This window comes from Adiantum capillus-veneris, chromosome 24 (genome assembly GCF_014529385.1).
Source record: "Adiantum capillus-veneris isolate H3 chromosome 24, ASM1452938v2, whole genome shotgun sequence".
Lineage (NCBI taxonomy): Eukaryota > Viridiplantae > Streptophyta > Polypodiopsida > Polypodiales > Pteridaceae > Adiantum > Adiantum capillus-veneris.
In genome coordinates this window covers 144,928,240-144,953,341 of record NC_140954.1, presented here as the reverse complement: position 1 = coordinate 144,953,341, position 25,102 = coordinate 144,928,240, and the positions used below count along the sequence as shown (strand labels likewise).

Sequence of the window (25,102 nt, the reverse complement as noted above, 5' to 3'; positions counted from 1 at the left end):
GGTGGCTCTTGATGATTGTAAATATGAGTAGTCGTTTTGGGCCAGTGCCATGATCTTGTACGTAGTTGTCTAGAGTGGGTCTTTACACAAAGCATGTCTTCACCATCCGGGCACATCTGAGCCTCGACACCCCCATTGTACCTGTGAGTCCTGGGCTGGAGCTGAGTGTGCTGCCACGCCAGAGTCTGTATCAGTCTTTGAGATAGTCGAGTCATATGTTCTGGTTTGCTGTTGTGTCTTTGTGAGCACTGTTGACGTCTATTGTTTCCTTTCTGTTCAGTGTGTTTGAGGGAGATTCAATCTGTTTGAGTGAGATTGTCACGCACATTGCACTGAGGACCACCCACTGTAGAGAGCACGACACATTATCCGTGCTACAGGTGCTCTCATTTTGGCAATCACGGTGGGACCTCAAAGGAAGTCTCACTCTTGTGGAGATAAAATCGTGAAGCTAATCTGTTGTTACCTGGCTCTGCACACTTGCTTACACTGTGGAGATAGTCTGCAAGTCTGGTCCTCTCTCGCCTTGGTCCAAGTCCTAGTCCTCGTCCCTGGTCCTTGGTCTTTGGTCCTGGTCTAGTCCTCGCCCTGGTCCAGCCCTCCTCATCCTACCAGCTAGGTGGTCTAGTCACTGGTCCTGGATCAGGTGGTCTAGTCACCATCCTCACTTGTTCTGTGTTAGACTTGTGTTGTTCACTGCATGACACATACAAGGCGGTCAGTTGAGCGTCAAAGCGCACTAATGAGCCCTCTGAAGCACTATAACAGAAGACGCCCTGTGGTATCTAGTAGAAGTCCATTAACCTCATCAACCATACCTCCACATACGACATCCCCCATTCCTTCATCTCCCATTCCTTCATTCCCCATTCCTTCATCCGGTTCCACATCTTCCAGATCACCTTCTCCAGTAAAGCTCTCTCCTATTCTGCTAGAGCAGGCTATTGAGCAACATGCTCAACAAGGGGCCATGGAGGCGTTGGCTAGTGTGTTGGCCAAGGTAAACATCAAGTTCCCCACCTTCAAAGGACTCTCCTCGGAAGATGCGGACGACCATGCACGGAGGTTCGTATCTCTCTGTAGAGGACGTGGTCTTAACAGGGAAGATGCTTATCTGGTACTTTGTCCATCCATCTTGGACGGCTTAGCAGACAAATGGTACAGCCAGTTTGCAGAAAATCATTTTGCAACTTGGGCAGACTTAAGACAACAGTTTTGTGCAGCTTTTAGGCCGGGAGACTACCAAGAGAAAGTGTTGGATGAGTTCGCCAACATGGTGCTCCAGCCAGAGGAGACTTTTGCAGAGCTTATGACCAAAGCCAAGTCTCTGGTTGCCAAGCTTCCCTGAATTCATGGTTAAGAAGTGGGTGGAGAAGGCGCTTCCAAAAACCTCTCAGCAAAAACTCCGGGAGAGCCTCCGACCTGACGCCACTCTGGAGGAATTCATCGCAGTTGCTACTAGAATAGAGGGGGCTAGGAAGCTGTTCAACAACTCTCCTCACATAGATACTCCCTCTGTGTTCTCGGAAGGCAGTCCTGTTGATCCTTTGACTTCCTTGCGCGGGGAACTCGAAGCCCTCAAACTACAACGCGCCCTCCAAGAAGAGAAATCAATCTCTCTGAGACAAGAGAAACCATCGCACCTTGAGGCTTTGGATCAAATCAAGAGAGAACTAGAAGAGCTTCGGTCTCAGCAGGAGACTAAAGCTATGGTATGGTGCAGCTCTTGTCCCTCTCCTGGACATCCTCCACAGGACTGTTCCCTTCGGGCTTATTGCCACTTGTGCGAAAAATCTGGGCACGAAGATAAGGATTGTTACTATATCAAAGGATTGCGGCAAATACAACAAAATCTAGGTCCTTCTCTCCAACGAGGGCTAGCACCTGCATCTAACATGGTCTCACCCTACGGCCATCAAAACCCGTTGCCTCCTCTGCTGACAACACCCCCTATGCAGCAAGGTATGCACAACAACTTTGCACCTCACAGCTTTTATCATGCCAGTACTCCCTCAGTTCCCCAAAGCTTCTACACCTCAGCCTCCAGCACCATGCAACAACAAGAACAACGACCACCTCGTCCCCCTTTTCGTCCGTCTAATCGGCCAATCTTATGCTACAGATGCGGTGAATATGGGCATTACCAAAGTAAGTGTCCTTTACCTGAAGGGTCTCCTCCTTGCAGACATTGTCCGGAGTCTAAGGACCACTACAGTAAAGATTGTCCCAAACAAAGGGCATCCTCATCTTCAGGCCCAAATCAAAATCAACAAGAGTTTACATTCCCGAAAATCAATCTAATCACAATGAACACCACCCCTCAACCAGCAGTTGCTACACATACAGTTCAGCCACAACAAGTAGCAGAGCCTACTGGGGTGCTCACTCGAGCACAAAGAGCAGCCCTGGGTTTAAGTTTGCCAACAGGACTATCCCGTCCAACCCTTCCGCAACCTGTTCAAAATGTCGCACCCGTAAGTGGTGCAAAGAATAGGCCAATCTCTATGCTTTCGGACATTGATGGAGCCTTCCTGGCAGCAGTAGCTGACTTGCAACAGGTCAAAGTTTCCGAGGAGGCCCAGGTTGTAGGAGCTAGGCCCATAGCGGAAGCAATCTTGAAGAACACCTTTCAACAAGTGTCTCTTTATGAGATGCTCCGGCTAGATGCAACCCTTAGAAGTGACACCCTCTCAATAATTCAGTCTTTGTACCCTGGTACAGGGCCTAGTGGCGGGCACCTTCCTGTGCAGCCCTTGGAGTCCTACATGATTTCATATCCAGCTGCTCCCTTCACCGACTATAAAAGTCCACGTCTTACTGTATCTATTCTTGGACATCCATTCTCAGGCGTCATAGTGGATGGTGGGTCTGGAATCAATCTAATGCCCGAATTTAGCATGTCAGCCTTAGGTCTGCAACCTACTCGCCCTGCTCCATTCACTGTTACATTGGCAGACCAGAGGACAGTCTACCCTGTGGGCATAGTAGAGAAGGTGCCTTTGAAGGTACAAGACTTCACATTTAGCTTGGATTTCGTGGTGGTCAGTCTTCCTCAGGTGGAGGGAGGATTCCCTTTGCTGATTGGTAGACCATGGTTGCGGCATACTAAGGCACTTCATGATTGGGGAAACGACACCATGTGGATACACACTCCCGGCTCCCAAATGCAACCAATCCGGCTTGAAGGAGGGATGGATCCAGTGGCTCAGCACAGCTCATTGTCAGTACAGTCCAACCCCGACCCTGAGCAGCCCATCCCACCCGACGGGTCTGACGAGGACCTGCTACAGTGGTTGGAAGCTACCACATCGATGCCATGCTACATGGTCTCTATTCAAGACTTACCTGTGCCGCCAGTAACACTCTCTCTTCAAACTCCTCAAGAGGACACAGATGTCCAAAGTCCTACAGCAGACAGTACAACAATCGAAGAAGTAAGTGTGTCAGCCCCAAATTCTCATGCTTCGAATGACCCGCCGATGGAAGCCCTCAGTCTTGGGGAACCTATAACACATCACCGAAGGGGGAAGAAATCTCCTCTGCATGCACTCGCCAAAGATTTCCCCCTTCCTGGAGCATCTTCCAAGTCGGACCCTCTACAAAAGCACTCTGTCATGTCTGCATCTGAAGATTTACCCTTCGAGGAGCTCCCACAGGGATGGTTACAAGAAGAGTATGCAGAGTTTCCAATCGATCAAACACCTGCACATGATGTCTTGAAGCTCCAAGAGGCAGCTCACCTCTCATCTTTAGAAGCACCCTCTCCAGCTACACCCCCGGACCCGGTTAGAGAAGTCAACCTGGGAGATCCTGACAACCCTCAGCATGTACTGTTAGCAGCTTGGTTATGGGAGCATCTCGCATTACTCAATGAGGTAGTCTCTTTCATACACTCTTTTAAAGATGTTTTTGCTTGGTCCTACAAGGATTTAGAGGGGATTCCACCAGAATTGGGTGTCCACACTATACCTCTGGTTGAAGGGGCTAAGCCTGTAAGAGGCCGAGCTTACAAGCTCAACTTGAAGTATGCTGAGGCGGTCAAGGCAGAGTTAGAAAAAATGCAAGAGGTAGGGATCATTGTACCTGTGGAGCACTCTGAGTGGTTATCACCCATGGTTATAGCGCCTAAGAAGCAGTCCAACAAAATCCGTGTGTGCGTAGATTACCGTGCTCTGAATAAGGTAACTATCCTAGATGGTTTCCCAACGCCTTTCACTGAGCGTGTGCTCGAAGATGTAGCAGAGCATGTATAGTACAGTTTCATGGATGGGTTTAGTGGATACAATCAGTTGGGCATCCATCCAGGTGATCAGCTGAAAACGGCCTTTGTGACTCCCTGGGGTATTTTTATATACACTCGAATGTCTTTTGGGTTGAAAATGCTCCACCTTCTTTGAATAGGGCGGTGTATCTCATTTTTTGTCCTCTGCTTACGGATCATCTTCGCATCTTCATGGACGATTTTTCGACCTTCTCAGGTGCTCAATGTTCAACCCCAGTGGAAAACCTAGAGGAACACCTCGCTCAGCTCTCTGTTGTCTTCCTCAGGTTCAAAGAGGCACGTCTAAAGTTAAATCCTAACAAATGTCATTTTTTGGTTACTGAAGGCACATTGCTAGGCCATGTGGTGTCTGCTAAAGGTTTAGCGCCTGACCCAGAGAAGATTGTGGCAATCTTAAAGTTACCACCTCCCATCAACCCAAAAGGGGTACAGAGCTTTGTAGGTCACACAGGTTATCATCGCAGGTTTATACGCATGTATGCACAGGTGGCTCAACCCCTAACCCGCCTAACCAGTGTTGCTATTCCCTTTCAATGGTTAAAGGCAGAGGCTGAAGCTTTTGTATACCTTAAAAAACGCCTCACTGAAGCGCCTATCTTAGTAGCTCCCGATTGGTCTCTCACCTTTCATGTGCATACAGATGCCAATCAACTGGCTGTGGGTGCGGTGCTGACTCAACCTAGTAAGGAGTATATAACCTGGATCGCCCTGTTCACTATGCGAGTCGTCTACTCACCAAGGCAGAGTGCAACTACAGCACCACAGAAAGGGAAGGTTTAGCTATTGTGTATGCTCTACAAAAATTTCGGCACTACTTATTAGGGGTCCACTTCACAGTTATTACTGATCACCATGCCTTGCGATATCTGCTCAACAAGCCGCAGGTTGCAGGTAGAGGATGGCGATGGCTACTCTTATTTCAAGAGTTCGATTTCGAAGTGGTACTCAGGCCCGGCAAACATCATGTCCTTGCCGACCACCTTTCTCGCGTTCACACTGGTGAAGAAGCAACAGGGGTTGCTGACGACTTTCCTGATAACAGTCTCTTTAAGGTGGATACCACTCCGGAATGGTACGGTGATGTTTTGCATCTGCTTTCTACTGGCCTCTACCCAGAGAATGCTTCTCCCCTGTAGAAGAGACGCCTGCTGTTGAAGTCTAGGTCTTTCACTCTGATTGGGGGCCAGCTATACAAATCAGGGCAGGATGGTGTTATGAGGCGGTGTGTCTCCCCTCATGAAGTCGAGTATATTTTAGAGGATGCCCATAGTGGTCCCACTGGTGGCCATTACCCTGGTCATATTACTGCATAGAAGATTCTCCAGTGTGGCTTATGGTGGCTCTATATTTTTCGCGATGCAATTGCTTATGTAAAGGTATGTGATGTATGTCAGCGCTGTGGCCCTAAACCAAGCAAACAGTCAAACAGTCCTCTGCAGGTCTCTATGGCATGGCAACCCTTTGAGAGATGGGGCATAGATTTTGTAGGTCCAATCACTCCCTCTGCCCAACCCGGCAATTGGAAGTATCTCTTGGTGGCTCTACAGACTACGCAACAAAGTGGGCAGAGGTACTTGCAACAACGGATTGCACTGGCACTACGGTAGCCAAGTTTCTATACGAAAATATTTTGTGCAGGTTTGGATGTCCCTTGGAAATCACCAGTGACAGGGATAGTCACTTTGTGAATGAAACAATTTCTACCTTGTTGGCCAACTACAAGATTTTTCACCGAAAATCTTGTTTCTATTATCCTAAAGCAAACGGGCAGGCAGAGAGCACTAATAAGGTTCTGATAGCACTCCTGCGGAAAGCATGCCATCTTCATCCCTCGACTTGGGCTCAAGCTATCCACGGTACACTTTGGGCATATCGAACTTCTTTCAAAGCCACAACCAATCACACCCCATTTCAATTGGCTTTCGGTTTGGAAGCAATAGCACCTTTCGAATTCAACTCAGGATCCCCGTGAGTGGGCAGTCTTCGTGCCAATGGAAATTTGGGGTCAGCATCTACATCTCGTCTTTTCCTTTTGGAGGAAAGCCGAGGTTTGGCTTCACTGGCTCTAGAGGCAGAGCAGCTTCGTTGTAAAGCCTGGCATGATCGCCATCTCAGAAAGCCGCAAATAAAGCAAGGAGCACTGGTGCTACTTTATCAGGCCAAGTTTCTGAAAAAAGCAAAGAAGTTGGTCCCAGCATGGCAAGGACCATATAAGGTGATGGAGATTCTACCCCACGGCGCTGTACAATTAGCCACTCTCGAAGGAGTTCCGTTGCCTTTAGTCAATGGATCTCGGATCAAGTGCTATCATGCTTAAGCTGCCGCTCAAGGGTCTAACCCAGCTACCATCAAGTGTTGAGCTTCGTCGATTCCTGAACCTTTCAATAACCAAATCACCCTCCCCTTAGACAGCTCTCCTTCTGCAGACTCTGTTAAGCTCAAGGGGTTTGATTCTATATTGGATCAACTCTATCCTTCACTCTCTGTCTTTCTTGGGCATAACCTAATCTCCTCAATCTCTACTCAATTCCTTTTCTTAGCTTTTGCCTCTCAAGTGAAACTCAGTTCTTTGATATGCATAAATGCCTAAATGCCTCTGTATCTTTGAGTGGGGTATGCATAAACTCAGTTCTTTGATATGCATAAATGCCTCTGTATCTTTGAGTGGGGTAGTTATTTATGAAATGATTCGCGTTTTATCTGCCACTTCTGGGTACCTCGAATTTATCAATGCTTTCTAGTAATTTGGTCGTAGCTAAATCTTTAAGGTCTCTGGGATAGCTTCCTAAGCGTTAAAACTCTCTCCTTATTTTTCTACCCTCGACTTTGTCTCTACTCTCAACCCCTCCCCTAGCCCTAATGCTCGCCCTAGCGCTTTCCCGCTCTCCTCGCCTCTGCCCCTTACTCTTGCCCTCGCCTTAGTCTTGGCCTGCCTCACCCTTTCCCATCCCCTCGCCCTCGCCCTCGCCCTAGCCCTAGCCATAGCCATACCCTTCCCCCTTTCCCCTCGCCTCGCCCTCGCCCTAACCCTTCCCCCTTGCCCTCGCCCTTTCCCATCCCCTCGCCCCCTAGCCCCTGCCCTATCCCTCCCCTCGCCCTCGCCCCTTATCCCCTATCCTCTCGCCCTTTCCCATCCCCTCGCCCCTCGCCCCTAGCCCTAGCTTTCCCCTCTCCCAAACCCCCTTACCCCTATCCCCTCGCCCCTCCCCCTAACCTTCCCCCTTTCCCCCTTGCCCTAACCTTCCCCCTTTCCCCCTCCCCCTCGCCCTCGCCCTCTCCCTCGCCCCTCGCCCCTCCCCTCGCCCCTCGCCCTAGCCCCCCTCACCCTCTCGCCCTCGCCCTAACCCTCCCATCCCCTCGCCCCTCGCCCTAACCTTCCCCCTTCCCCCCTCACCCTCGCCCTCGCCCCTCCCCTCGCCCCTCGCCCTAGCCCTCCTCACCCTCTCGCCCTCGCCCTAACCCTCCCATCCCCTCGCCCCTCGCCCTAACCTTCCCCCTTTCCCCCTCGCCCCTCCCCTCGCCCCTCGCCCCCCTTTCTCCCTTGCCCTCACCCTTTCCCATCCCCTCGCCCCTCGCCCCTAGCCTCTAGTCCCTAGTCCCTAGCCCCTCGCCCCTCGCCCCTAGACCTAGCCCTCGCCTCTCACTTGTCCCCTCGTCCTAGTCTTCCCAACGCCCTCGCCTCTAGACTCTTTCGGCAAACCAAAAATAAAAAGCAAGCGCCGTATACCCTGTGAAAAGCACTTCCCAGCAAGGGCGTTTCGCACTTCCCAGTAAGGCCGGTATTTTACCTGCGAAAAGCAAAAACGAAAAGCAGAGAGCGTTTACCTGGGAAAAGCAAAAGCGAAAAGCAGAGAGCCTTTATTATAGCCTTGGTACTCCATTCAGTCCTTCATCTAGTACCGACTTGGGTCTCGCCCTTGCTCCTGCTACAGTGGGACTCCTCAATCAGTATAGATTCTCAGGCGCAGTTTATCAAGATGGTTAAGACTCGGAACAGAGAAAAGCATCTCCAATCGGAGGAAGAGTTCTCTGCCTCTGGGGATAGCTCTGACAGTAAATCAGATTACACTCCTAGTTCAGAGCAGCTTTCAGAGGAATCTTCAGAGGAAGATTCGCCCCAGTCAGTCATTGCTGACAAGGTCACCACTCTCTAGGTGCCTCGCCCGTCTGGTGCCCTCTCCAAGGTACCTTTAATAATGATATATCATTTACAGGCTCCGAATCCAGCACTCAAGGATGTGTTCTCTCAGCAGCAACTGATACACTTGGGTCTTCAAAATTTGGCTCATGTAGATTTGTCTGCCAATATCTCTACTGCCAAGCTATGTTCCCTCTTGCTCACTTTTCCAAAGCTGAATGGTACTGCACTTACAGTGGAGGATATCGGACAGGCTATGGGAATATTGATTGTGCTGGCACCTCTGTCCGCAACCAAAACTTTCTCGAATTTCTCACCAGAAGAAACTGCAAATGCTTGTCAAGAACTTTTATTGGACTCACATCCAGACTATCACAGGAGTCAGCAGTTGTATTCAGTGTTAAAGTATTATTTTTTACTGCGCGCACCGGAAAGAACATGGGTTTCATCTTCTCCAGGTTCTCCAGCAATATGCGATGCTCTTTTCTGTCTCTACCACTGCCTGCCGTACCCATTTCACCATCTGCTGTTTAAAGCGCTATAGGACAGGGCAAAGCGTTTTCTGACTCAGCGTAAAGGAAAAGCGGAAAGGTTCAATTGCTATGCAGCCCCTATTATGTATTGGGTAGTGCAGATTATGCAGCAAAAGGCAGATGCAACAACTGTTCTCACCCTTCAAGACGAGCCAAAAGAACAAAACCGTTCCAAAATGGCCAAAGGGAAAGGCATCTTGCGCAAGAGGGCAAAGGTACAAAAAGATTCGTCTGAGCAGCTAGCAACACTACCCTTCTCAGAATCACAGGTCAAAATCTCTGACGTCCATACTACAACACCAACAGTGCGTATATCTACTTCTGTGGCCACCTCAACTTTCACACCACCTCTTGTGAGTAGTGTTGCAGTCACTAAAACACAACCTCGAGTTGTGTCGCCAACACCACGTACTACTATTAGTGCAGGGGTACCTAAGGATACTGCAGGGGCATCTAGCTCTGGGACACCTACATCTGACAAGCATGACATATATGATACTTTTGCGCCTTAGGCTGACAGATTTTTAGAGGCGGACAGAAGAGCCATTTCGACGATTATCAATGTAGCCCTCTCATTGCAAGGTACCTACGGTCTGCATCGCGCTTGCTATGACGGTATGACAAGGGAAGTGCAGGCTCATCTTCAACGAGCGATGGATAGGGACAATTTCATTGCTACAGCTCAAGATTGCATAAGAATCTTAACTCAACAGGTAGTGGACCTCAAACATATTGTCCACACTCAGCAAAAACAGTTGAAAGAGGCAAATGACATGACCGCAGCAGTTCAGGACCTCTCTCCTGTGGTACATACACTGTGTCCCTCTTGTGCAAAATACCAAGCTGTGGCCATTCCACAAGCAGTTCCAGCTACAGCTACAATTACAACTACAATCCCGGTTTCTCCGCAAGTTCCTGCTATGGCAACACAGATACAGACGGACGTTTCCAAAGCACATTCAAGGGATTCTCAAACAGTAGAGAAAGCAAATCCTACCAATATGGAGTCTAAGCCAGCAGGATCGGTCTCATCACAATTTCATGGTTCCTCTATGGCCTCCCCCTCACAGTCCCCATCCTTTCCTCAGCACTTCTACGGCTTCCTTGGATTTCAACAACCTGTTCCACCCTCGCAGCTTGCCCAATCTTTTCCTAGGTTTCCACCAGCTCCACCTACTCACCCGGACCCGAATCACCCGACGTAGCCTGCTGCTCATGGGGTGGCTACTCCATACCCGATGTACCCTCCTCATGGCCACTACCCCTCACCATACACTTGGCCTCCATCTCCTTACCCACCTTACTATCAGCCTCCTCCTCCTCCTCCATCATCCGACCACCAACAATAGATCGCCGATATTTCAGTTCTTCAGTTCCGCTCTCTGGGACGGGCAGCGGTCTTGTGGCAAGCAACCTGTAGCCTGCTACAGTGTCACTTTCACTTTCATAGGACAGTTAGCCTACAGTTGGGCTTTGGTCAATTGTCTTTGGTCTGGTCGGTTCACACTAGGCGGACTCGTTGGGCAAAGACACGTGGCAGGGTGGTCTAGTGGACATCGTGGCGAGGTCACCACCGCCACCCAATGGGGATAGACTTAGATGATGTTCTTTATGAGCCGTTGGTGGCTCTTGATGATTGTAAATATGAGTAGTCGTTTTGGGCCAGTGCCATGATCTTGTACGTAGTCGTCTAGAGTGGGTCTTTACACAAAGCACGTCTTCACCATCCGGGCACATCTGAGCCTCGACACCCCCATTGTACTTGTGAGTCCTGGGCTGGAGCTGAGTGTGCTGCCACGCCAGAGTCTGTATTAGTCTTTGAGATAGTCGAGTCATATGTTCTGGTCTGCTGTTGTGTCTTTGTGAGCTCTGTTGACGTCTATTGTTTCCTTTCTGTTCAGTGTGTTTGAGGGAGATTCAGTCTGTTTGAGTGAGATTGTCACGCACATTGCACTGAGGACCACCCACTGTAGAGAGCATGAGACATTATCCGCGCTACAGTAGCATAGATTACGTCCTCACATTTACAATTTCATTCCAGTTTAGTACAGCTCCGTTGGCCCAAGCATCTTTGCATACTTGATACACTCTTACAGACTGATTGTGTCTACATGGATAGTATTAACAGACGCATGGCCATAGAGAAGTCGGGATGCTCGTTAGAGGAGCTTATCCAAATATTGACATAGACTTTACATGGTGCAATAGGAGAGGCATACCCACACATCCAACCTGGCCAGAAACCACGTTTTGGGAGTATGCCCTAGAACAATTGGTATGATGAGGAGTGTAGAGAGACGAGAGCTATACTTGAAATAGAGGTGCTTCTAGGAGCCATTACTCATAGACAATGATAGATAGCCTTTCAACGCCTAGTGCTACGAAAGAAGAGGACTTATCTTGCTCAGTTAGAGGAGTTGTACCAGCTATTTTTGAGGCAAGACTTTGGCGATGCATCGAGATTTTTTCATGAGCATTCCCCCCACTGGCTATCACATCAACTGAGATTTGGGGCGCATATGTAGCATCTCTATACACAACTCTAGGGCAGCAGTCTCTACCCGACCCTCTGAAGCCATGCCCACAGACATGCACTTTCTTTATTGCTGAGATGGTAAAGAAAGCCATTGACAGGATGAGGATGAGGCGAGCATATGATCATGATGGATTGATTGCAGAGCACTTTATACATGCTAGAGATATGCTTGCAAAGCTTCTTACAGTAATGTTGAACTAAGTCATGTGTGAGGGTTTTCGAGATACTTCGAGCATGTCAATTATTGTGCCTAACTTCAAGGCAGAAGACTCCGTTATACCGGGGAACTACCGTGGTACCTCCCTAGAGACAGATATGCTCGACTAGCCCTTGATTCATCCCAACATCTAGCGCTACAGGGGGGGACAACATGCTGGTAGATGACATCATGGTTTCAGTCACATGGCTTCAACATGGATAGATTGCCACTGTACCAGTACTACAGCCGACACAAGAGTTGGCACGAAGATGGCTTTCTATAGAGAGCATCTCCTCCAACTAACATAGGATGGATGTGTGATTAGATATCGAGATAAGAGATGCCTCGAGTTGTTTTTGCTAGAGTTGCACAGACTCAAGGAGAGTCTCTTGAGGAAACTAGGCAATGGGAGACATTCACAGAGGGAGATCATTGGCTTCGTTAGAGCAGGGACTTAGTAGCCAGATGAGCATGCTTCACAACAAACTTCAGAGCCCATTTCTACCAGAGTTATATTAGTGGACAGAGCCACTGAGCTCGGGAGAGGTAGACGCCCGTGTCTATGGGGGCGACCACGATATCAATGGAGGCTCCATCAGAGAATCAGCACTATTCTAGCACAACAAGGGAGACGCACAATACGACTGATTATAGAGGGGGACATTGACGAAGCTCGTCAACGACCAATGCAATACTTTCTCGGACAATGCCTGATGCCGGGCATCCTCGGGCATGGATGATGATGATGATGATTTTAGTTTGACGATTTTAGTCTTTTAGTTTAGCCTTTCACTTTACTTCATTTTATTTTTGTACCCTGACATTGGATTAGATGCACAAGGATTGTATCAGTTTGGTCTCATAGGTCATTTTGGCCTTTTGAAGACGTTTAAATATAACATTTCATTTCATCTCTCTCTCTCTCTCTCTCTCTCTCTCTCTCTCTCTCTCTCTCTCTCTGTGGGGGTGGTATTCACGGGACCGAGGTTTACTCTGAGGAGAGCAGCAGAGACTAGACTGTCCAGTGCTTGTGTGGCATCGGGGGCTAGAGAGGATGTGTTCGCAGGTTCAGTTTCAAGAACCACGAACAAAGCTATGGCTCTTTGATACTTTGGTTGCTTCAGCTATGCTTTATGGGGTCCAAGTTTGGGGACCATCTGTGAATCATGACAGTTGGAGGAACATGGAGAGACCCTTGGTATTTATGATATCCCGTATGATTAGAGCCAAGGCCTCCGTACCACATGCGATTATTCGAGCGGAGGTAGCCGCCCCTCCTATTGAGATTGAGGCTCTTACTAGATCAGTGTCCTTTATGCACAGTCTATGGGATACACATAGAGGCAGATATACTAGATTGGCTCTTGAGTCTTCTAGACAGTTAGCGATGCAAGGAGATGCATCATGTTGGTATGCGCAGATGACCTCATGGTTTCAGAGGCATGGTCTCAGCATGGATAGATTGCCTCCTTTTCAGTATTCCCTAGATGCACCCTCCCTGCCAGTCACACGGACAGAGATCACTAGACTCATTCGGCAGGATCTAATACAGTTGGACACCAGGAGGACATGGGTAGAGCCGATGCAGGAGTTGGGCTCGAAGATGGATTTTTACAAAGAGCACCTTCTCCAACTTTCGGGAGATGGGTTTGTGACTCGTCCGAGCTACATGGACACTCATTTGTCTCATGGTCTGCGATGTGCTATTGGTCAGATTCGCACATCCTCACGCCAGCTGGAGACTGAGACGGGTAGATTCAGAGGGATACCGCCGGAGTCTAGGATATGTCAACTATGCGGTAGAGAGCCAGAGACAGAGCTACACTACATATGCCACTGCACTGTGTATTATGAGATACGAGGGCGCTTCCATTGCTTATTCAGGGAGGGTTTTGGACCCCTAGATAGAGTCATGAGGTATCAGGATCAGAGATGCCTTGGCTTATATCTACTTGAGCTACACCGACATAGAGATAGTCTGTTGAGGAGACATGGAGCACGACAGTCGCAGAGACAGATCACAGACTTCTTTGGATCGAGGGAGGCAAGAGACCAACCACCAGCACAGGGTTGTACCCGCATTCATACGAGAGGCACCCTCATTGACAGGGCGACTGAGCTCGGGAGACCGAGACGACCACGATCGAGACACAGGAGCACACTCCATCGACGGAGGCTCCAACAGAGGATCAGAGGCATTCTAGCACGACACCCAGATTGTCATTGAGGGCCTATTCTACATTTTCACATTTCACATTTCACACTCATTTTCAGTTTTCAGTTTTACTTTCAGTACTTTTTGTACTTGTACTTCAGACGTTGTATTAGATTCACCACTTTGTATCTGATGGTCTCATAGGTCATTTTGGCCTTTTGAAGACCTTAATATATCATTTCATTTCATTTCTCTCTTCTCTCGTTCAACTCCTCGTCGGCTAGATCTTTAAGGTCTCTTGGGATAGTTCCTACGACGTTAAAACTCTCTTCTTCTTCTTCTTCTCAACCTTAGTCTTTTGAATTCTCTATAGTGAACTCATAGGACCGGTCTACATTTGGATAATCTTTTGATGATGATGAGATTTTTTGTTCTCATTGGTCTTTTAGGCTTTTTGCAGACATAAATAAACATTACATTTTATTCATTTCTCTTTCTCTCCCTGGGTTTAAGATGTTATTTTTCACTTGTTTTTTAAGCTCATAGTGCGAATTTAGGATATCTTCACTTCGCCTTTTTTGTGAGGAGACGACATTGACATAGATGTAATTTGATATTTTGTCACACTTCCGCCTTTTGTAGACTTTGTTTCTTTTTTTGTCCCTGGCTGTTTTGTTCAAGTTCTGAAGAAACGTCTGTGCGTTGTTTTAGGTTGCACCTCAACTGCTGTCTCAAACTGAAAAAGAAGAAATGAATGAGCTGATTGATACCATGATAGCCTATGGTATAAATTACAAAACAACAAAGTTTGGCATTGATAATGTCAGCGAGGTTCAGGGGCCTGTTTTATATCCTCCAATTTTCAAGCTGGTTCGATTCAAGGTAAAACATTATTAGACTGAAGCCTGCTTGTAGATGTTATTGAATGTCTGTGATCTGTTTCCACCTTCTAATCATAAGAACTGCCTGTCATTGCAATCAAGTCTTTGACAGTTCATGTCTACAATGTTTACAGGACTACAAAATGGAGCATCCTTTACTTTCATCCACTTTACGGCAGGTTTTAAGTCACGAGGTAATTATTTCTTTTGAATGTAATTGTCTGAGCTTTTATTATAGCAGCCAACTTTTCCAGCATAAAAATTAGTTTGTAAATTGTGGAGTCTAATATTTCATTCTGTACTGCATCGCAGCAGTTTAAATCTGCAGTCTGATCGGGTCAAACAGTGCTGCTAGTATCTGAGCTTTGCACCAAGTCTGGATGTTGCTATTTAGTTGCTAGATAGCTCAAAAGACAGGATCCTCTCGAGTCCTCTTACACTATGATGATAATAAATAATTTTATGCAGTGTTTTGTCAAAGCACATAGTGCGGAAGCGTAGAGATCGAGAGGATATGCGCGCGCGCGAGAGAGAGAGAGAGAGAGAGAGAGAGAGAGAGAGAGAGAGAGAGAGAGAGAGAGAGAGAGAGAGAGAGAGAGAGAGAGAGAGAGAGAGAGAGAGAGAGAGAGAGAGAGAGAGAGAGAGAGAGAGAGAGAGAGAAAGATTTTTAACGTCTATGTCAGGCCGAAATCGGCCTATGAGACAAATCAAATGTACATGGTGTGTATGTCATCCGTCTATCGGAAAGACAAATGAAACAAAACTGATACAAAACTGAACTGAATGTAGGTAGGTAGGGGAGTATCTGAGGAGGGAGGGAGCTCTATCTCTAGGGGTATATGCATGTCTATATGCTCAAGGTAGTACAATCATGAGAATGAGAATGCATCAAGCTATCTAGCTCCATCCTGTACAAATGGGGGATGTAAGATGTGGTACATGGGCGGGGCTGGTGCCAAGGCTCCCCGGATGAAAGCTGTCGGGTCGGCCCTCATCTGAGCTACTCGCTCCTCAGTGGCACGGCGCTCCCGGGCTCGGATCTCCTCGATCTGTCGGTGGTGGGAGCTCGCGCCCCTGTAGCCTGTGACTCGTGGTCATCGTCTAGCTCGGCTCACCTCCGCCTGTGGGAGTGTCACTCCCCTCTGAGTGTCTGGTGAGGGAGGGGCGGCAATCCTCTGAAAGAAGTCTGTGAGCTGCGACTGTCTCCCCTCTGTCTGTGTAGCTGTGCGTGGCTGTAGTAGTGTGTCCCGATGGCTCTGTATCTCTAGTAAGAAGCGTCCGAGCTGTCTCTGATCTCGAGAGTCCATGATCTCTCGGAGAGTGGGCTGTCCTCTGAATAAGGCCTCATACCTGCCTCTGATCTCAGTGTATGCTCTGCATCTACATACAAAGTGCTCCTCACTCTCCACCTCCTCTGTGCAGGCTCTGCAGACTCGCTCCTCCCTGGGAACCAGTATGTCTCCCGATCTCAATCTCTAACCTGTGTGAAGCCACTCTCAGCTGACCAATCGCCACCCGTGAGCTATGTGGCATATATGTGTCCATATAGCGTGGTCTCTGTATGAACCCCCCAGACAGTATGGTGAGAAACTGGTCTCTGTAATCTGACATCCTCGTCCCCAAGCCAGGTGACTCCCAGACTCTCCTGGTGTATAGCTGCCACAGATCCTGTCTCAATACCAAGTTCCTCTCACTGCGAGAGAGGTGAACAGATGGTGAGTGGGGGTCGTACTGGAATGGTGGTAGGCTCTCCATGTCAAGACCGTGTCCCTCAAACCATGCTCTGACCTGTGAGTACCATGCTCTCTCATGCCCACTCTCTGATAGCTGTATAGCTGCCTCAAATGCTCTACGAGTAAGTCTGTTAGGAGGTAGCTCTCTCATCCTCTGGATGAAGCAGACTGTCTGGAATAGTGCCTCTACAGCCATAGGTGGTGTGGCGAGCTCGGCTCTAATAATGTCATGTGGCACTGTCTTCTTGCTGCGGAGCAAGCGTGAGATCATACATACCTGTGGCCTCTCAAGCTGTGTCCACTGGTCAGCTGTCAATCCTGGTGCCCATACTGCCGCCGAGTACATCAGGGCCGGGGTGACTAAGGTGTCGAAAAGCCACCCCTTCGTGCGGGGCTCCTGAAAGTGTGCCTGGTGGCATCTCCGCTCTAGCATGGTCAGAGCTGCATATCCTCGGGTGAGCCTGTCAGTAGCAGCCTGCCTCATAGTGAAGGGTCCTGGTAGGCTGGTGAATGTGATGCCAAGGTAGACATAGGAGGTGACTACATCAACCTGTCCTCCTGCTGCTGTGAAGGTGGCAGCGCTCCTCACTGCACTGGATGTGTGAAAGATCATGACCTTGGTTTTGCCAAGGTTCACAGTCAACCCCTTGTGTGTGCTGAATTCGTCCAAGGCCTCAAGATGGCGTTGCAAGCCCTCGGGTGACTCTGAAATCAACACAATATCATCAGCATATAACATGATGTGGACCGGAGTACCTGCCAAGTCGCTCCCCTCTCCCCCTGCTCGTAGTATGTAGTCGGAGATCTCGTTGATGTAGAGCCCAAAGAGTGTCGGGGAGAGTGGGCATCCTTGCTTAACACCAATGGTGCTAGCAATGGTCTCTGAAAAGCCGCCTGGGCAACGAACACGACCCGTCACCCTCTCGTAGAGAGTATATATGGCCCAAATCATCTGTGTTGGTACCCCAATGCTGTGAAGGCGTTGGAAGAGTCTCTCGCGTGGGACTGTGTCAAAGGCCTTGCGGAAATCCACAAAGCAGCAGTAAAGCCTCTTCTTCCGCGCCTTTGCCCCATCAATGAGGCAGCGCAGATCGAAGATGTGATCAGTGGTGGAGAAAGCTCGTCTGAAACCTGCCTGGCCTGGAGCTCGTAAACCCTCGGTCTCTGTGTAGCAGCTGAGCTGTGCCTCAAGTACTGCTCCATATAGCTTGGCCATCGTGTGGCCAATCATGATAGTCCTGTAGTTCCCTGGGTCCAGGGTGTCGCTAGATTTGTGGATAGGCACTATGGTGTGCTGTGTCCACTCCTCTGGGAAGCCCTCCCCTATAGCCCGGTTGAAGACATGTGCAATCAACGGGGCTATAGTGGAGGCCGCATAAATGATGTGCTCACTCTGTAATCCAGTATGGTCAGCTGATTGTCTGTGCTGCATGCGGCGTATGGCCCTCTCTACCATCTCTGCTGTAAAGGAGGAGCACGTGGGGCGTGGCCCGTGTGGCTGTGGGATAGGAGGCTGCCCTGGCACCTCATAAAGGCGCTCTGCATAATCATGCCATATCTGTGGATCCTCAATAGCTGTAGTCGGACGTGGCTCGCGCAGGGTGCGCCAAGCCGTCGCGCTATCTATGCTCATGAATAGGCGGTATAGCTCAAGCTCCTGTGCCTCTTCGAATGCTCGCCGCTTTTGGCGTGTCAGCGTCTTCATATGTCGTCTGGCCTCTCTCTCTGTGATCTCTCCTAAGGCTCGCCGTGCACGGAGGCGTCGGTATAACTCTCTGCACTCATCATCATACCAGCGGTTCTGAGGCATAGTCCCGGGGGGGGGGAGTGCGTCCTGTGTGAGTGGTGTGTGGAAAAGAGCTAATAGCTGAAGTGTGGAGAACGGGAGAGATATGTGATGTGAGAACTGAGAGTGGTGTGGATGGGTGGAGGAGGCATAGGCCATGCTCGACCTCGGCCGAGTAAAGAGAGGCGAGCTCATGTGTGAAATGGATGGTGGTGTGTGGAGTGTGTGCTGTGGAGCTGTGTGGGATGGTATCTCCGGTGATGGAGAAAGAGAGGTATGTGTGGTCGGCTCCGATGGGTATGGGTGGAATGGTGAAGGATGTGATAAGGTGTGTAGCCTCCCTGGGTCCCAGAATATAGTCGACTGTACTCCCCCCTCCCTCTGTAACTCCATGTGGCATACAAGTCAGGCCCCCTGAGGTGGGCCACTGGGCCATCCCGTTATAAATAACGAGACGGTGCTGGGAGCCAAGTCGAAGTAGGTGTCGTCCGTAGGCTGTGACTGGAGCTCTGTCTGCTGTATCTCTCATAGTAGCCTCCTCATCTAGAGTGTGTAGTGCCTCTGGGTCCTCGTGGTCATATGCCTCACACTGCTCACTGCGCGTACGAGCATTGAAGTCTCCCATAAGGAAGACTTCACCCAGTGTAGAGTACTCCATAATCTCCTCCGTGAGGCATGCGTACGGTGACTCCTGCTCAATAGGGGCGAATCTGGAGCCTGTGGGAGCAAAGTAGCAAAGGGCAATGTAGACGATCCTGTCTCGTGAGAGCTCGAGGCGAATCCACATGTATCGGGCCTGTGGGTCCCGGGAAACAATCTGTAGTCTGCTGTGAAGCCCCTGTCTAAAGAGTATGGCCACTCCTCCTGAACTGCGAGTGGTGTGCTTGCGCATACATCCCCGATGTAGAGACTCCCATTGGAATCCATGTATCCGTGGTAACCCTCTCTCTGGGCTCTCGTGTGTCTCTGTAAGTAGAATCATGTCTCGACCTCTCATCACCTCCTCAAGTCTCTCTAGGTGTGTCCATAGGTCTCCATTGCAATTCCAAACCGTGACATGAATCTCCTCGTGTGTCCCACAGGCCGTGAGTCCCTATGCGATGGTCTTGCCATCAATGATAACCCTACCATCTCGATATACTGCCTTCTTCCCTTCTTTGCGGGCTTGGTGGACTCTAGGCATGCACGCGCGGCGGTGATCTTGTTGCATCTTTGTGAGGTCATCATCAAGATAAATCGGGGGGCCTTCTAGCCCTCTCAAGATGACCCTCTTTCGGAGGAAAGAAGTTCGAGACTCCTTGGAGGCGAATTGGAGGATGAGAGCTCTCTTCTTTGGATCTTTGCCGGCTCTCCAAACTTTGGAGAAAGGGATCTCTTCTTCCTTGTATCCCACTTTCTTGCATAAGGCTTTCCCATCGCTCTCGGGTGTAGACCCTTCTTCTTCTTTGATGCCGGTCACTCGCACATTGAGACGGCGAGCTTGTCGCATCTTCTCCTCTTCGATGGTTGTGTGTACGATGAGTACCTCATCTTTTTGGGCTTCCTCTCTTGCTACCTTCTTGATGTTCTTTTTGACCACTTCGACCCATCCTTCTTTGGTGGCCTCTAATTTGTCCTCAATGCTTGCGGTGAGGGCTTTGGTGATCTCCTCCTTGAGGGCTTCCTTAGCCTCCCCTTTAATCTCTCCTTCCTCGGGGGTGAGGGATGTGAGGGAAGCATGAAGGAGATCGATTTGTGCCTTCATCTCTACTTGCTCTGAGAGAGAGAGAGAGAGAGAGAGAGAGAGAGAGAGAGAGAGAGAGAGAGAGAGAGAGAGAGAAATGAAATGAAATGTTATATTAACGTCTTCAAAAGGCCATAATGACCTATGAGACCCGAAAGTTACAAAGTGGTGGATCTGATACAAAGTCGGAGTAACAAAATAACCTAACAACAGTACAAAACAAAGATATATACTATGGGGTCCTAAGTTGATCGATGTGAACTAAGCAAAGGACTAAGCAAAAATGGGCGGCTTGTTGGGATAGCTGAATCACAAGAGATCTAGCATCGGTCGTTGGCGAATCTCATCAATTTCCTCCATGGTCAGTAGTCTGACCGGGCGTCGTCCATGCCTGGCCAGCGTGCTCCGAATTTTCTGTCGTAGCCTCCGTCGATGCTGTGTAGTTCTTCGCAGTCGTGGGCGCCTGGATTTCCCCAGTTCAATCGCTCGGTCAATCAGTGTGCCTCTGGTGTGAGACGAGGGGGAGCTCTGCTATGGGAGTGGCTCTTGCGGCTGTCCCGTGTCTGCTCTGAAGAAGTCTGTGATCCGTCGTTGAGGCTGGAGAGAGAGAGAGAGAGAGAGAGAGAGAGAGAGAGAGAGAGAGAGAGAGAGAGAGAGAGAGAGAGAGAGAGAGAGAGAGAGAGAGAGAGAGAGAGAGAGAGAGAGAGAGAGAGAGAGAGAAATGAAATGAAATGAAATGTTATATTAACGTCTTCAAAAAGGCCAGAATGACCTATGAGACCAAACTGATACAAAAGTGGTGAATCTGTTACAAAGTCTGGGTACCTTAGTACTAAAGTACTAAGTGTGAAAAGTGTGAAAATAAATGTGAAAAACTAAATACAAAGTATTGAATAAACTTCTTAGGAGCATTCTGGGTGTCTGGCTAGAATGCTTCTAATCCTTTGTTGTAGTCTCCTCCGGTGAAGTGTGCTTCTGCATCTCGGTCGTGGTCGTCTCGATTTCCTAAGCTCAATCGCCCTGTCAATGAGGGTGCCTTTGGTATGGATGTGGGTACTCCTTTGTGCTGGTTGCTGGTCTCTTGCTTCTCCTTCCCCTCCTGCTTCTCTCGATCCGAAGAAATCTGTGATCTGCCTCTGAGGCTGTAGTGCTCTTTGTCTTCTCATTAGATTATCCCTGTGGCGATGTATTTCCAGTAGGTACAAGCCTAAGCATCTTTGATCTTGGTATTGCATGACTTTATCTAGAGGTCCAAAGCCTTCTTTAAATAGGCAATGGAAACGCCCACGTATCTCATAGTATACGGTGCAATGGCCTATGTAGTGTAATTCTGTCTCCGGCTCCATTCCGCATAACTTGCAAATTCTGCTCTCAGGTGGGATTCCCCTAAATCTGCCAAATTCAATTTCCAGCTTTATTTACGTCGTCTAAAGGCAGAGAGAGAGAGAGAGAGAGAGAGAGAGAGAGAGAGAGAGAGAGAGAGAGAGAGAGAGAGAGAGAGAGAGAGAGAGAGAGAGAGAGAGAGAGAGAGAGAGAGAGAGAGAGAGAGAGAGAGAGAGAGAGAGAGAGAGAGAGAGAGAGAGCTAGCTTTATTTACGTCTTCTAAAGGCCGAAGTCGGCCTATGAGACAAATCAATGTACATCTCGTGGTAGTTCGGGTGTCCGGAAAAGAAAATACTGAAAAGAAATGAAAGCTAATCTAGAACCGGGATGTGCAGTGTGGTGGTATGATGGTAATGTGTGGTGGTATGGGTATATATGGCTCTGGCACCGCAGATACTGACCATATGAATATATGGCTGTGGATGTAGCTCTGTCACAACAGAAAATGACTACCTCGTGCTGAGTGAAAGTAAAAGTGTGAGGGCATACCCGTATCAGAGCTGGCTAGTAGTGTGTAATGGGTGATGAGTATAAAAAGTGGTACATGGGGGGGAGGGGCTGAAAAACCCGATGTAAGTGAGTGCTCCAATGTGTGGTGGAGCGGGCCCTCTCCGGCTGCTGCTCATGAAGTGTACGGATCCTCAGTATATCCTGTTGGTATAGACGGGGCCGTCGGTATCCCGACTCTCGGGGTCGGCGTCGTGCTCGCTGTGCCTCTGCCTGCTCGAGTGTCAGCCCAATCGTCGTCGGCGGTGTGGGATCCCCTGAAGTCATTCTCTGGAAAAACTGAGTGATCGTCTGCTGAACACCTCCAGTGTCATGTGGTCGTGGTCGTGTAGACTCCTCACGTATGTGGAGTGCTCCTGTGATGAAATGGCCCACATGAGTCTGGTCTCTCCTCCTCATGCATGTCTGGAGAGTGCCCTCAATCCCAAATCTCTGTCTAAGCTCTGAGTAAGCTGGGCATCGTAGCATGAAGTGCTCCTCCGTCTCCACCTCTGTCTGACACTCTCTGGGCAAGTCCGGTTCTCTCGTGGTATGCCTCTGGCTCTGCCCCGCTCAATCTCAAGCTGGTGTGATGAGACTCGGAGCTGGCCGATGGCTACCCGTAGGTGATGTGGCATGTATTGCTGCATATACTGAGGGGTGTCTATGAAGCCCTGATCTGATATCTGGAGAAAATGCTCATGGTAGTGGAGCATTTTCGTCGGTAGTGACTGCCTGGGGCTGATCCATGTCCTCTCAATGTAAATATGCGAAATCTCCTGCCTGATGATCCTGTTCTTCTCCTTATGAGTGAGAGTATAAGTAGGTGCATGGATGTCATACTGGAGGGGTGGTAGTCGATCTATATCAAGCCCATGTCTAGTGAACCACTCGCTGGTCTGTGCATACCAAGAAGAGGCATCTCTCACCAATGCCATAGACTGTGATGCCTGTAGTGCTCGATAGGCAATGCGGTCTCTATCCATAGTCTGTAATCTATGTAACAAGCAAACCGTCTGAAACAGTGCCTCTACTAGCATAGGTGGGACTGCTAGCTCTGCTCTGACTATATCATGTGGAACGGACGGCTTGATGCAGATCATCCTGGAGATCATCAGTACCTGTGGGCGCTCTATCAAAGGCCAGATCGAGTATGCCAAGCCAGGTCCCCATATGGCTGCCCCATACATAAGAGCCGGTGTAACCAAAGTGTCAAAAAACCACCCCTTCGTACGGGGCTCCTGAAAGTGTGCCTGGTGGCACTGTCTCTCCATCTGTGCGGGTGCGGAGTACCCCCTGGTCAGTCTGTCTCTGGCTGCCTGTGTCATGGAAAAGGCCCCTGATGCCGCGGTAAAAGTCACCCCCAAGTAGACATATGAGCCTACAACCTCGATATTGCCCCCTGCTGCTGTGAAAGAGCTCTCTCGTCTGATCCATGCTGATGTATGAAAGATGAGAACCTTGGTTTTCCCAAGGTTCACTGAGAGCCCTCGTTGCACACAAAAGTCATCAAGCCCAAGTAGATGCTGACGCAGCCCCTCTGCTGACTCTGATATAAGTACAATATCATCGGCATATAATAGTATATGGATTGTGGTGCCACCCATCTCCACCCCATCAGCTCCTCTATGCTAAATAAAATCCACTATCTCATCAATGTAGAGCCCAAAGAGTGTAGGGGAGAGTAGACATCCTTGTTTCACACCAATGGTGCTAAACAAGGTCTCTGTAGTGCCTCCTTGACATCGTACTCGCCCACATACCTGCTCATAAAGTGTATATATGCCCCATATCATGTCCTCCTCAAGCCCAAGTGAGAGTAGTCGCCTAAAGTGTCGCTCACGTGGCACCGTATCAAATGTTTTGCGAAAGTCCACAAAGCAACAGTAAAGCCTCCTCTTCCTCACTCGTGCCTGGTCGATCAAGCAGCGTAGCGTGAAGATATGATCGATGGTAGAGTATGTGCGGCGGAACCCAGCTTGTCCTGCAGCTCGGATGCCTGCTGCCTCTGCTTTGGTGCTAAGCTCCTCCTCTAAAACCGCGCCATAGAGCTTGGCCAACATGTGGCCAATCATAATAGTCCTGTATGTGTTGGGATCCATGGTGTCTCCAGACTTGTGTATAGGTACAATGATGTGCTGTGTCCACGAGTCTGGAAATCCCTCCACAAGTGCGTGGTTAAAGAGATGAGCTATGAAAGGTGCCAAGGTCTCTCTCCCATAAATCAGATGCTCGGCTTGTAGCTCGGTCTGGTCTCGAGCTCTAGCATGCTGTAGATGCCGGATGGCTCGAGCTACCATCTCTGATGTGAAGAAGGACGAAGTGGTGGGGCGTGGTCCCTGTGGCAGGGGTATCGGTGGCTGTCCTGGTATCTGGTAAAGGTCCTTTGCATAGCGGTACCATGTGTTTGGGTCCTCGATCGATGTCGGTGGCCCGCGCTCGCGGATGCGGCGCCATGCCTTTGTACTATCTCGGCTCATGAGCAAGTGATATAAGTCCTAGTACTGCTGCTCCTCCCATTCCCGCTTTTTACGGCGGGTGAGAGACTGCATCTGGCGCTGAGCCTGGCGGTGTGTGAGTACCCCGCGGGCCTCATCCTCTTTGAGCTGACGTCGTAATGCTCTGCAATCATCGTCATACCAGTTGTTCCGTGGCATGGAACCTGTGTGGGGTGCATGTGTGCGTGTGTGGTGAGGGAAGCTCTGAATGGCAGATGTGTGAATCATGGAGGTAAGATCTGATGTGAGTGATTCTAGGGGGGCATGTGGGTCGACAGATAGGAGATGTGTGCGGAGATGGTGTGCATAGACATGAGAGAGCTCGTGTGTAAAATGAATAGTGGTATGTGGCTGTGTGAGTGGGGTGGGTGTGTGACAAATGGGAGGTGAGTGTGAAAGTGAGGAACGTGTGGTCTGCGCCGATAGGACATCTCCTGACACTGAAAGATCAGAGAAGCTGGGCTCCAAAAGACTCCCAAGAATGTAGTCGACAGAGAGATTGATTTACCGACCTAACCTAGTTGGCAATAATTAGATGATTATTACAATGGGGGATGGGGTTCCTCATATACCTCTCAACTAAATTTCACCACTCGTCCCTCTCTATGTCTTTCTTTGGTTGGAAGCATGTTGTAGCACCCACCATAGGACTAGGAGGCTGGAATTTTTGTGAGTGTCGTCTGCACCACACCATGAAGACTTGATTGAGTTTTGGTAAAATCATTGTCACTCTCATCAAGCTTGCCTTTGCCTTTATCTTTTGGAGAGC

General features: G+C 49.3%; 1 protein-coding gene across 1 annotated transcript in view; it reads left to right on the top strand.

The window, feature by feature from the left end:
- The window catches only part of CTF18 (P-loop containing nucleoside triphosphate hydrolases superfamily protein), an 89,658-nt gene that overhangs the window by 42,470 nt on the left and 22,086 nt on the right, over window positions 1-25,102 (top strand). Inside the window, exons 21-22 of the mRNA XM_086497953.1 lie at window positions 14,555-14,725; window positions 14,859-14,918. Coding sequence (XP_086354079.1) covers window positions 14,555-14,725; window positions 14,859-14,918 — 231 coding nt within the window. The remainder of the gene's footprint in view (window positions 1-14,554; window positions 14,726-14,858; window positions 14,919-25,102) is intronic.